Source organism: Gossypium arboreum, chromosome 10 (genome assembly GCF_025698485.1).
Source record: "Gossypium arboreum isolate Shixiya-1 chromosome 10, ASM2569848v2, whole genome shotgun sequence".
NCBI classification, from domain to species: Eukaryota; Viridiplantae; Streptophyta; class Magnoliopsida; order Malvales; family Malvaceae; genus Gossypium; species Gossypium arboreum.
Window position 1 is genome coordinate 113,591,029 of NC_069079.1, and position 13,804 is coordinate 113,604,832.

The 13,804-nt window shown below is 33.1% G+C and overlaps 1 protein-coding gene across 4 annotated transcripts; it reads right to left on the reverse strand.

Moving 5' to 3' along the window:
- Positions 1-2,387: 2,387 nt before the first annotated feature.
- On the reverse strand, positions 2,388-4,420 carry LOC108488256 (phenylalanine N-monooxygenase-like). Of its 4 annotated transcripts, none has more exons than XM_053020758.1 (3): positions 3,924-4,420; positions 3,338-3,461; positions 2,388-3,131 (listed from the first exon to the last, which is right to left on the reverse strand). In XM_053020758.1, exons 1-3 carry the CDS (start codon positions 4,370-4,372, stop codon positions 2,499-2,501), a joined length of 1,206 nt encoding a protein of 401 aa, XP_052876718.1. In that variant the 5' UTR covers positions 4,373-4,420; the 3' UTR covers positions 2,388-2,498. The 4 variants fall into 4 exon arrangements, with proteins under 4 accessions (XP_052876718.1, XP_052876717.1, XP_052876716.1 ...); XM_053020757.1 differs by having other exon boundaries at positions 3,338-3,396; positions 3,493-4,420; XM_053020756.1 differs by having other exon boundaries at positions 2,388-2,665; positions 2,759-3,131; positions 3,338-4,420.
- Between the last annotated feature and the right edge of the window lie 9,384 nt (positions 4,421-13,804).

Below are 13,804 nucleotides of genomic sequence, written 5' to 3' on the forward strand. Positions count from 1 at the left end.
CATTTAGAAAATTTTGTGTTTACGTTTTGAGGGTTCTTTGTTTTCGGGTTTTCGGGATTTAGTTTTTATCTCCATCTTTTGTACTTTTCGTTCGTTTGCCATTATAATAAAATTATCTTTGCCCGTGGTTTTTTATCCTCTTTGGAGGGGTTTTTTCACGTTAAATTTGTACGTTCAATTTCTCAATTTCTTCTGCTATTTTTCTTGTTCATTGCTTAATCGGGTCTATTTCTACCAATAATTTATATATTTACTACATCATCATATAAAAGAATAAAATTTATTTAATTACTATATAATAAGATTTGTAATTTACTTATTTGGATGTTCAAAAGCCTTATTTTCACACCCATATAAAAGATAAAGTGGTAAAAATATTACCCACTGTTGTTGCTTCTTGGTTCTTAGTGTTTGACACTCTAGTTTAAAACTTTCTCACCAATGTGTTGGAAGATCTTTCATGGGCCAAATTTGTTGTCATTCAAACAGGTATATGTGGTGCGATTGCACTAAAATCAAGAGTAAACGTGCTTCATTGGAAGCAACTGGGTATAGAAATGAGTCATAAGTCATTGAACTATTCGAAAGTTTTTATTTAAATCACTGTGTTGTTAAGTTTGTTTCTTAAAAAAAAGTCTAATTAAAGATTTTAGTTTCAAGCGACGATTCGATGATTAGTACAGTGGATCAATACCCTTTAATGAATAGAAAAATGTATCTTAGATCCAAGTCAATCCAACGGTCAGTGTCGGAGATTAGAGAAAAAAACTATTTAAAATTTGATTCGCAAATTCGTGACGTTCAAAGTTGTTTCATAGAAACAAAATGAACTATAGATGAGAAAAAGAAGGATAGCATTCAATTGGTGTAAGTGATGCAAAAAAGAAAAGGTTCTACAAAATTAATTTTAACAGTCCAATTACTTAAGTGAAAGTTTTCGAATAATTTAGTGATCATTTTGTAACTTTTTAAAATTGAGTAACCAAAACATAAACTTACTAATAATTTAATTACCTTAAATGGAATTTATCCTAATAAATATTATTCTAAATTTAATATATTTAAAAATTAATTTTATATTTTTATAAATATTTAAAACCCTCAACCCTCAACCTTAAATCCTCAAATTCTACTCTTAAATATAATTTTTAAACTTAACCAAAAAAAAAAACACACAAAAAAACCCAAAACAGATAAATACCCGTCAACTTACAGTCGGCTTATAATTTCCCTTTCTCTTACTAGGCTTTCTATGTATTTTGTCCATCCCAAATTGTTCTAAACCATAATTTTTATATTGCAAAATCTTTCAAATAAAATATAATGTTAAATGAAAAAAAAGTTAAACTACATCATTAGTCATTAAATTACGGGTAAATTTTAGTTTTGATTACTTAACTAAAAGAAGTTACAATTTAATCATTAAACTATTCGGAAATTTCTCATTCAAATCATTGAACTATTCAAAAACTTTTATGTAAGTCATTGGGTTGTTAAGATTTTTTTTTTAAAGTTTTGCTATTGAGCTCTAAGCAACAATTTGGTGATTGGTACAGTAAATCAGTACCTATCGACAAGTAGAAGAACATAACTTAGATAAAATCGAATTTGACGGCCAATGTAGGAGATCAAAGAAAAATGCTGTTTGAATTTTGGTTCACATATTCCTGACGTCCAAAAATATTTCATGGGAAAAAACTAAACTACATAAGAAAAGGGGAAAGAGAGCTTTGGATTGGGGTAGGCAGTGCGAACAAAGAAAGTCATATAACATCAATTTTAATAGTCCCATGACTTAAATGGAAATTTTTGAATAGTTTAATGACCAAATTGTAACATTTTTAGTTAAGTAACCAAAACAAAAGTTTACCCATAGTTTAGTGACTAGTGTAGTTTACTCAATGAAAAATAAATTTCAACTTTTATATTTTGTTGGAATCTATATTCTAGATGTTGTTTCTTGTAAAGTTTAGTCTCTTAATCAAGGTAGTCGATATCACATTGATGGTACACTATTTTTTTACTGGAACTGATACAAATTGGTATTGATTTGTTTTGGTGTACCATTTAAGATTTATCAATATTTTTTAAATATTTAATATATGTATATAAATATATTTACAAATATCCATCTATAAGAAAATGATATTAGTTGTACCGATTTACGGTGGAAACAGTGAGCAGAACCAACAGTAGAACCCGTGCGGAACCTGGAAGCAAAGCTCTATGCTCTAAAATCAACCTAAAAACATCTCTTGATATGTCAATAAACAAAATCGTGTCGGTTAAAAAATGAGAGTGCATACCACCATGATGACCGAGAAACGAGTGCAATAAAAAAAGCTGAAACCCATAATATCTAGAAATATAAAGTTGATGGGCGCAAATTTTCATTTCAATCTCTAAATTTCTCACATCAATCACACTACAATGGCAAAAATACAAAATAGCTGGAATGAAGAAATATAGAAATGCAGCCTAAAAACTTGTAATCCTTTCTAAAGCTGAGTATACAAGGCAGGAGACAAGCGAGGTTTAGCAAGTGCATGCAATGGTTTGGCCAACAACGTATCATCTTTGGATTCAGAGAGGTCAATTTTGGTTCCATTGGGCGGCACCTCCCACGTAAAACCTTGAATTAGCCTCGCAAACAGCATTATCGTCACTGCGGACCCAAGTCCCACCCCTATGCACCCTCGCCTTCCGGTCCCAAACGAAATGAACCTCAGTTCATTCTCTGTTAGTTCAACTCCGCCACTGCCCCACTCGTCTTTCAAATGTCTCTCGGGCTTGAACTCCAACGGCTCCTCCCAAACTTTCGGGTCCAAGCCTCGGCGGCTGATCAAGACACAACTGCCTTTAGGGATGAAGTAGCCGGCGACAGTGGTGTCGGCGTTGGAGACATGGGGAACGTTGAAAGGTGCAATGGTGTGAAGTCGAAAGGCTTCCCTTGCACAGCATTTAATGTAGTTGAGTTTTGGAATGTCAGTCTCTTCAACCAGTCTACTCTTTCCGACAACACTGTCGATTTCGTCAGTTGCTTTTCGGAGAATTTCAGGGTTGTTCAGCATCTCAGCCATTGCCCATTCTGCTGCATTTGCTGGATTATCTACTGCTGCAAGCATTAATTCCTGCATATACAAGGGGAAAAAAAATTCTAAACTGATAAACACATAAATTTTGAGCGTCTCTGGATTATTTCAGGTCTGACTCAGGTCGGACCCCAAATAGAGAAAACTTTATATTTGTGGGGATGTAACGTTATAAACACATGCTAGCTAGTTGAAAGACAATTCCATATCGTTGAACAGTTTTCCCTTGCGGACAAGAATCTCACCGTGATTTGGGCTTTGATCTCTTCAGCCGAAAGTGTAGGCTTCCCATTTAAATCCTTTGCTAAAATGAAAGCATCAAGCAGGTCTTGAGGTTCCTTCCTCTTTCCCTGTCCCCACTCTTTTATTCTCTCATCAACGAGGGGATCATGGTAGCCATTCACAATTCTCATAGCCTTACTTACAATCTTTTCATGGCCCTCCAAGTCTAATGGCCTCAGCCAAGGCACATAATCTGAAAGGATGAAACTGTTGAGGTGCATGAGAACTGTAAACAGTGATTCAACGTGTTGCTCTTCTTCATATCCAGGGCCTCCATCTTCTCTGCCTTTCCCAAAGTATCTTGTGTTGAACATCATCCTCCTTATCGCGTTCCCCGTATATTGCCTCACTGCTAATCTCAGGTTTATAACACCGCCATGCAAGTTTTCATGGTTGATGCATTGGTTGTAAATGAACCTAACAAGGTTATCAGCTTCTTGGGTTCTTTTATGGAGTAACCAGCTAAGCCTTGCTGGGTTTATAACGTTGGAAGCCATCACTTTTCTCATTTTCTTCCATTGATCACCCCATGGCACCAAAGCTGTCGACAAGAAACCTCGAGTAGCATACTCGGCCGCCATCGTTTTCGGCCTGGAAGCGAAAACCGAATCATGTTTCTTCAAGAATTCTCTAGCGATTTCGGGGGAAGTAACGGCGATGACGTGAACGTGCCCGAGGCGGATACAAGCGATATCGGTACCGAGCTGTTTCATGAGGCCGAGAATCCACCTGAAGACTGGTTTGTTTTGCCAGATTTCAGGAGGGTTCCCAATGATGGGCCATGGAATTGGTCCCGGAGGGAGCGGTGGTTGGCTTCTAGTGGTAATACTGCCTTTTAGTTTGACAACCACAAGGGGTACAAAGACGAGCAGCATTAAAACAAGTGGTAAAGGGAGTGAAACAAGCAGTGTAGAGATAACAGCAATATCATGGGATCTGTTCCATGAAGGCAGCTGATAAATTTGATAGGAAGTATTGGTGAAAGAGGAGTAATCCATGTCTTAAAAATAACAACTGGATTTAATATTACAAGTTACTGTCTTCTGCTTGCCTGAACAAAACGTAGTCAGAGCTATATAGAGCGACATGGAGCAAGCGTCCTTTTGTGAGCACAATTTTTGCCACATTTTTTTTATCGTAACCTTTTTTTGGTGCCATGCATCATCGTACATTTAAATTTCATTTTTGCATTCTTTAAAATTTATTATAAATTGTAACTCAATTTTCTTTTATAAAAAAGCGTTTTCCTCATTAAAATTGTAATTTATTTTTAATTTATATATTAGAAAAAAAATAAATGACAGTTATAATAATAATAATAATAATAAAATAACTCAATTCATAATATTTTTAATTCATAAAATAGAAAAATAAATATCAATTAGTATAATAGTTAAGTTTTTACAATTCTTAAATTAACTTATATTTTTTCATTGATTTGGTTTTCTTTTCTTACTTGATATATTGAATTGAATAATAAAATTTTAAAAATATTGAGTTTTGTTTTAATTAATTTTGTTGATACACAATAGCAACATAGTGGAGGAGGAAAATGTGTTATGGTGAAGGAGCAAAGAAGAAAAAGATAATAAAATGGAGTGTATGAAGTACCATCCCCAAAGAGGGTATTTAGAAATATATATATATATATATATATAGATTGATATATATTTTATTATAATTATATAATAAATTTAAACTTCTTAATGCTATGAATTGGATCAAATTTTGTTTGGCTTATGTATGATGTCAATATCATATATATAATTTTCTAAGCCTAATCTATCTTGAAACATGAGCTTAAATTTTGTCAAAACTTGTCCATATTTATAAATTATTTACTCAAACTCATTTAGGCTCGTTCATATTTTTTTAATTTTAAAATATAATAATAATTAGTTATATATATTTACTACCATTATATGCATTTCTCTTATTAAATTTCTAAACATATATAACTTAATATATTTTTAGCATTTACATTATAGTACCATATATATTTAATTCCTTATATGCTACAAATTATATATGTATATATATATTTACTACCATTATATGCCTTTCGCTTATTAAATTTTTAAACATAAATAACTTAATATATTTTTAGCATTTACATTATAGTACCATATATATTTAATTCCTTATATGCTACAAATTATATATGTATATATATATAAACTAAATGAAAAATGATATAGTACAAATTTAAAATTTAAATTCAGCCCATATTTTAGTTGAACTTAATTTTTATCTAAACTTATTTTTTCTATTTTAATATTTTTACAGAAACCCTTTCAAAATTTGAAAAAGTCTTTGGATTTAGACGAATAATTCAATCTTGAAAATATTTATTTTAAATATAAATTATACAATACTTATTATATGATTTATATATAAAAAATAAATATAAAAGTTAATTTTTGGTTTAATACTTTAGATATTATTGAAAAATATTATGACGAATTTAATTTAAATTTGAAGTTATTATTAAAATTTTATTTTCTTTTAATTTCTATTCTTTTTCAAGTAATATATACTTTAAAAGGAAAATGTTTTACAACCTCAAAAATAAATAAATAATTTGCGGCATTATCTTATTAGAGCTGGCATTGAGTGGGGTAGGGGACTTTTATGTGTCAGATTGTTGCATTAGAAGGAGAGAGACATTTGTGAGCATATTTTTTCCATGCATAATGGTATTTTTACCAGATATCGAACTTAAGAGGATGTTATTCTTTGCGTATAATCTAAAGTTTTCTATAAAATTTGTTCCCTAATTGAATGAGAATTTTAAATTAAGCAAATCGAATGTATGGTTCACACCTAATATGGTTCATTGAAAATTACTGAAGGCTAATAATGTCATTTTGAAGAGACAATAAAAAAAATAAAATAATAAATATTAGAAATTTTAACGCATGTGTATGTGTGATGGGGCTAGATAAATGTTTGAGATGTACCTCATTTGTTGCATTTACTCTATCTAATTGACTAGTTTGCATCACCATTTTCCCCCTAAAGTTTGATGCACAACCCATTTCTCTGATAGGCAGTAACCCTACTGATAGCGCAACAAGCTTTACATCATTTTGCTACACCTTTATCATTTCTAGGGTGTTTTTGTAGTACTCTGATCTACAAAGTTGATGTTCTCACCACAATGAACATATTTGGCTAGCTGGATTATGGACAGTACCTTGGTTTTACCCCTCTCTTCACAACTCACAGACACAACATATTGTCGTTGACAAGTATCCAAGATACAAATACAATCGACAAAAGGAACTAACAAAGCAATAAGCCTGTCAAGAAAATTTAAGCTAAGCACGAATTCATAATCATCTAATGGAATTACCTCGAAATCTTCCTTGCCTTTCTACTCACCAATTTATAGCTAAACTCCTTATGCTACTCCCATATTTGAAACCTCTTTAGAATCTTCTTAGTCGATTTGCTAATTGAAAGACCAAGTTTACTCACATATTTTTCTGATATAAACAAGCCAGATGCCCCCGTATCAACAAGGGGTTCTTCCTTCAGCCTACGATGTTGATGTCCACGAATATCAACCCTTTCTTCTTGTGGTCCCTTTTTGTTTTAGCAGATTTAAGTATCTGTGATCCAAGATTCAATAGCCTTTCTTTATCGGGCTCTACTTTCTCTTCTTTGTTAATCGTGGCAAACTCGAATCACTATGGGCAGCCCATACCTTATGCAATCCACAACATAAGAAGCATTGTATCTTACTCTTCTTTTCCTTTGGCTAGTTGTTGGGTTTCCCTTTTCGATTATGTGGTTTCCCAGTGCCACCATTAGTATTGCTATACTCAACATGTCCTTATTCATCTTCCCCACTATTTCCCTTCTCTTTGGGCTTGAAACACTTGAACTTGTCTTTCTTTGGAACAAGCTCGATTAAGGACTCTACCACGATCATGGTTTTGGATAGTTCTTGGACCTCTCGACGTTCCAATTCCTATTTTACCTACAACTTCAACCCATCCATGAAATAGAAGAATGTTTCTTTCTCACTCACACTCGTGGAGCATCAGTTTACTAAACTCCTTCACATACTCCTTAAATTGTGCCTTGTTACGAGAACTTATGCAATTTAGCTTAAGCCTCATTCTCACCATATTATGGGGAAAATTGCTCCTGGAATTATTTTTAGAACTCTTCCTAAGTCCTAATTGTGGCCTGACCACAACTTTCATTTATAGACTTACACCGCCACCATAATAGATTGAAATCTGTAAAATATCTAGAAACAATATTTATATTTGTATCCTTATTCATGATGCCCACAACACGGAAGTATTGTTCCATCTTCCATAAGAACTTGTCCACTTCTTTTGAGAACCTTTCCCCTTTAAAAATCTCCGTTTTTAACATATAATCTTGCGGTTTAGTGTTGCACCCAACAGCCCTTTACCCACGACAATTCAACACATAGCGAACTTTCCCTCAAGCTCCTCAATTCTCATGCTCAAATCCTTTTTAGTGGCCTTAGTTTCCTCGTTCAAAGTCATCACCATATCTGCAGTGGAATTGAGAATACCTCGTATCGTTTCCATATTGGAATCGAGAGTCTTTAACATAAATTTCCTAAGTAGCTCCCCCAAGTCCAACATATTGGTGTATCCTTCGACTATCTTAAGTGTCTTCCTCACATCCCTCATGGATTCCCCGAGATGGACTACTTGACCGCCTCAGCTATCGGCGCGCGAACACTGTGGCTGAGAAATAAAAATTATTACAATTATAAATATGGTGATACCTACAAGTGTGACAGATCAATTGTAATATTTGTAGTGTTACAATGGAACACTAGAGTATTCCAAGGATTGAACCAAAAAGAGTTTTCAATTTAATGATTTCTATTCAACAAGCATGTAAGAAAGGAGTCTAGTTAGCTACTCACTACTTTCTATATTATAGCAAAACATAATTTGGGGGTGAATTACTCTACTTAACATGCAAAATGACCAAATTGTAAAACTAGAAAAATTACAAAACTAACAGAATTAATAACAAACAATGGTTGGTTGATTTCCATGTTGTTGGTTAACCTTTGAATTAGGGATCTAAAAACTAATGCTCCTAAATTGGCTTTATTTTACCTCTCGGCCTCACTTTCACCAATTTATACAAATTAGTATGTTTTATCCCTCGACCTCACAAAACTAACTTAGGACAATCGAATTGATTCCTGATAAGATCTCCTCTCCATCTCACTTATCTCAATTTTCCCTTGGGAGCGTCAATCCTATATTTTGAAGTCTATTAGATTTAGTCCAAAATTTGTGATTTAGTCCTTGTACCAAAAATTAACTAGACAACATTTTCAACAACCAACCACCTTAGATTTAGCCACCCCTAATCATATTTAAGCAACCAAAAACCCAATAAGCAAGCAAATGAACATCAATGGCAAACACAATAAAAATGAGAAAAGTTTAGAGATAATGAAAATGGTAGCAATGGAAATGTAAAAGAACACTTAAAAATAATATGTTTAACAATCAAACTAAAATGAAATCGAGTTATATTAAAACTAATGACTAAATTGAAATTACAAAAAGGTTTGAAGCATTAAATAAGTAAATAAACTAAGCTACAGTAACAACTAACTTAAATAACACTAAGAAACTAAAAAAATCATAAAAGTAAACTAACCTTAAAAAAGTAAACTACCCTTAAAAAGATGAAAAAGAAAATCCTAAACTTAAACTAAAGAGATGTAAGAAAAACTAAATTAAAAGCTCTCTCTTTTTTCTCAGCCAAAATTGGCTTTTAATCTAATTACAACCCAATTTTTAGTGACCAAATGCCCTTCAACATCTAAATTTGATTAGTGTTGAATTTGGATAAGGACTACCGCTACAGTTATTTGTTGTCTCCTCTCATCAAGGTTATCACGATAACATGGTTTGGTATTGTGATACCCACATTAGAATTGACATGGAAGATCCTTGGGAGCTTGGGTATTGCGATACCTAGGGCCGGTATCATGACACCACTGTAGATGGCCTCAATCCTCTTCATTTCAGCACTGTTAGGGGGTATCACAACTTCTATGCTTCGATATCATGATAACCCCTTTCTAGGTGATTTCTTCGTTTACGTTTGGGCCATTATTGACTCCCTAAAACACTTAATCAATCATTAGGGTCCCTATGGCGCATTTGACCAATTTGGGCCTTAAAAGTATCATAAAGTGCACTAATTCATTTATTAAAGCAAGGAACTAAAACTAAGTAAAAGCACGAAAAATACATTCAATTGCTCAAGAATAAGCTCGTTAAGTGTAATGGGGAGCCTAATTTGATGTATCAAATTATGACTAATCACCACTCGACTTTCCAAATTCATATCCCTCAATTAGCTAGCTTTCCGACCGCCCTTCATGGGTCTCTTTAGCCTCAATCTAATCGTTTATTCCTTTCATCACCTTGATTGACACCTTCAAATCTTAGCTGTAATACCAACCATTATGGTACTAAAATTTTAGTTTGGCAATCCATGCAACAAGAAATTCACAATAGAAATTCACCTAAGTCAGCTTAGCTCTCAAAAAGTGAGAATTCACAATAGAAATTTTTCGAGGCACCGAATATAAAGTGAAAGCAACTGAAAAACAAAGAAGCAACGAGAGAACAAAAAAAACCACAAGAAAGCAACACTCACAAGGTGTTTAAGTAAATGCTTTCAAAATATTCTATTACCCAATAATGAAGTGCAATGGGATGATTACAAATAAAGGGGAAGACCTCTATTTGTAGTCAAGCTCCCCTAGATCCAACGCCACAATTTACTTTACATCGATAGTCAAAATTAAAGCCTATCTACACTTGAGATTCTTAAGGGATTTACACAATTCCCTAAGATTACAAAATCAAATCTTATCAGATTACAAATATTCTAAATTTAGTTTCCATATTTACCATGGCAACCTTAATTCCCCTCAAGTCCTTAATTGGACCACAAATGCTTCAAGTAGATGGATTTCTTCACATGTTCCACAAATCAGGTCAGTTCAAGTGGGTCTAATAAGCCCCATTTTATCAATTGGCCTCCATGGGACATTTTGTATGCATTCCTCACGAGTTTTGATCTATTGCCCATAACATATGTGTGTGAAAATCACGTATTTAGAACATAAGTGTGTATTTCAAAATAGCATATAATAAATAATGAAATGTATGGTATAAAAATATAATAGCATAGATAATGTGTATGAAATTAAAATAAAAGAATAAGTTTAAATTGTGACTAAAATGAAATTTAATAGGTAAATAAATCATAGAATAATAAATGAGCTTTAATTTATTTATTGTCATTTTTCTTGAGTTGGTATCGAGATGATTTGTGCCACAAACTCAATCAACAAAATTATCTATATATACAAACAATGTGGGGTAAACAATTTGTATAATACCATTGAAATAATAATAATAATAATAATAATAATAATAATAATAATAATAATAATAATAATAAGCTTTGGTTAACATTGTAAAGAAAAATTCTAAATATGTTGGTGACATTGATTCAAATCTAACTACATGTAAAAGTTTTATTGATTTTATTAAAAATATAAGAAAAAATTGCCTTCATAAAAATATAATTTATTTATACATGATATGTATTTTATAGTTCTCTTAAGCGAGTTAGGACTTGATAATAATAGTATAAATATTGAAAGATATTAAGTGTTTTGCATGTTTTTCATGTATTTAAGGTATTGTATATTTATACGATTTTTACATGCAATTTATTGATTTTATCATTTTATGTAATATTTATGCATTTCTATATTTTTTGTTGTGTTCATCTTATATTTAAATCGAGATATTCCTTTCTAAATTTTATGTCATACCTTAAGTAAAATCATATTTCATATATATTTTTTATGTGTGTTAATGAGTATTATACCATATTTAATATAGTTTTTTTATGTGTGTTAATGAGTATTATAAATTTATATATAATTTTCATATGATAAAAATTTGTTATATATTCATATTTTGATACCATGATTATATTTATATAAAAAATGTATATTTTAGAGTCGTAAAAAAAGTCTGGTAGGTTAGCACAGTTTCATCTGTTGGTTATCACGTTTTTCGGTGTTTGTCTAGGGTTTAATGATTTTGTGGGGATATTCGGATCTAATGATTGTTTTGCTTAGGGGTAAAATGGAGGAGGATCTGGTCAACTTGAATATTTCTGCGAAAGAAAGCTCCACCCCAAGGGCAAGGGCATATAGATGTGATTGAAGAGGATTATAGACTTTTTTTGGTGGGAAGGGTTTTAATGGATAGTGTGGTGCACTTCCCTTAAATGAGGAGTACGTTTGCAGATCTATGGCACCCACAGGGAGGAGTTTCTATTTCAGATATTGGGGAAAAGAGGTACTTGTTCCGATTTTATTATGAGATAGATCTGAAGAGGGTGGGTGAAGGTATGTCATGGACGTTTAATAGACATTTGATTATTTTTCACAAACTGGAGCAGGGGAGTACCATTTACAAGTGCCTCTAAATTATTCAATTTTTTAGGTTTAGATCCACAATCTACCAATGGGACTTATGTCAAAGGGTATGGCATGCTAGTTTGGGAATTTCATTGGTACTTTTATGGAGTATGACACTACTTTGATCTTAAGGGGGATCGGTAAGTTTACAAGAATACGTATGACACTACTTTGATCTTAAGGGGGATCGGTAGGTTTACGAGAATACGAGTAAAAGTAGATGTTCAGATTCCGTTGAAGTGGAAGAAGTGAATTGTTTTTGATCAAAATTGTTCAGTTTATGCTTATTTTCAGTGTAAGAAATTGATGTTGCTTTGCTTTTTGTATGGCAAGCTTGGTCTTAGGGAGGGCTTCTGTTCAATGTGGGTAACATTTGGGACGTAGGTGGTGGAGTTTGGGTGGGATATTTTGTTAAAGGTGTATCAAGGAGGGGGCCAGTAATTGTGGGTAAATGGTTACGAGAGGAGGTTTCAGGGAGGAATTTTAGGTGGAAGGGGGATGTTAGGGAGGGAGTGTTTGGAGGGACGAATTTGGATATGAGTATGGAACTGGGTTCGGACATAGAGGATAACCCTTTGGAGGTGGCTGACAGAAATAATAGACAACGTATTCATGCAAGGATTCTAAATGGTCATGTGAATGTGAGTTAGACAGAGTTGAGTGTTTCTAATGAATTACCGACTCCCGCTTTCAAGCAGATCGATCAAGAACAATAAACATCCTTAGGTGGAATGTTTGTGGGTTAGGGCATCCACGAGCAATTAAATGTATCAAGAAAAAACTGAGACAGATAAAGCCCCAGATATTGTTTCTAATTGAAACAAAGCTAAGTGCTAGGAAAATGAAGTGGATTAAAGAAAAGTGTGAATTTTTTTATGGTATAGAGGTTGATGCGGAGGGTTCTAAAGGTGGATTTTCTTTGGGTTGGAATAATGGGTGTATTGTTTAGCTAAGGAGCTACTTGGTTTCGTATATTGATGTTGAGATTGATGAAGGAGATGAGGTAGATAAATGGAGGTTTATGGGTTTTATGGGGCTTTGGATGAGAGAAGAAGAGACGAATCAAGAAACCTTTTAAAAATGTTGGGTACAGATACTTCGTTGCTGTGGTTGGTGTTGGGAGATTTTAATAAGAACATGTATTCTTTCTAGAAGCAAGGGGGACGACTAAGAGAGGAATAGAGAATGGAAAGGTTTTGGATGGATCTTAAGGAGTGTTATCTAAGTGACTTGGGGTTCTCAGGTCAATGGTTTACTTGGGAAAGAGGTTGCATACAAGAAAATAATGTACGGGAATAGTTTGTTCGGGGGGTGGCAAACTCAACTTGGTGGGGACTTTTTTGAGCCAAAATGTTAAGCTCTCACTCATGTTTTTTTTCAATCACTGTTCTATGTTGTTTTTTACTATAAGTAATGATAGGAGCCAGATGGTAAAGGAACGAAATTGGTTCCAACTAAGTGTTGTTGGGTACTTGAGGATACATGTGAAGAACATATTAGGAACTTTTAGGAGTCATTTTGATTGGGTGTTTCGACAAAGTTGTTGAAATTATGAATGAAATTAAGTAGGTGGGCGAAGGAGAATCATTAATAAAGGAAGCTAAATGTTACGGAGTTGAATTGCCAGTTGGAAAAGTTAAATTCTGTTGACCCTGATGAGAGTTGTTCAATGGAGTTAATTGAAGTCAAGTTTGCACTGAATATGGAAGCATTGGTGCTAGTGGAAACTATTATGTAGTTCGAAATGTGATGGTGGATTAAGTTTTCAGGAATTTGGCAAATTTAATATTGCATTATTAGCAAAATAGGCACAAAGACTATTGATGAAGTCGAATAGCTTGTTTGCTCATGTTAAGAGTGATAAATATGATCAAACAGGTTATTTTATGAGTTC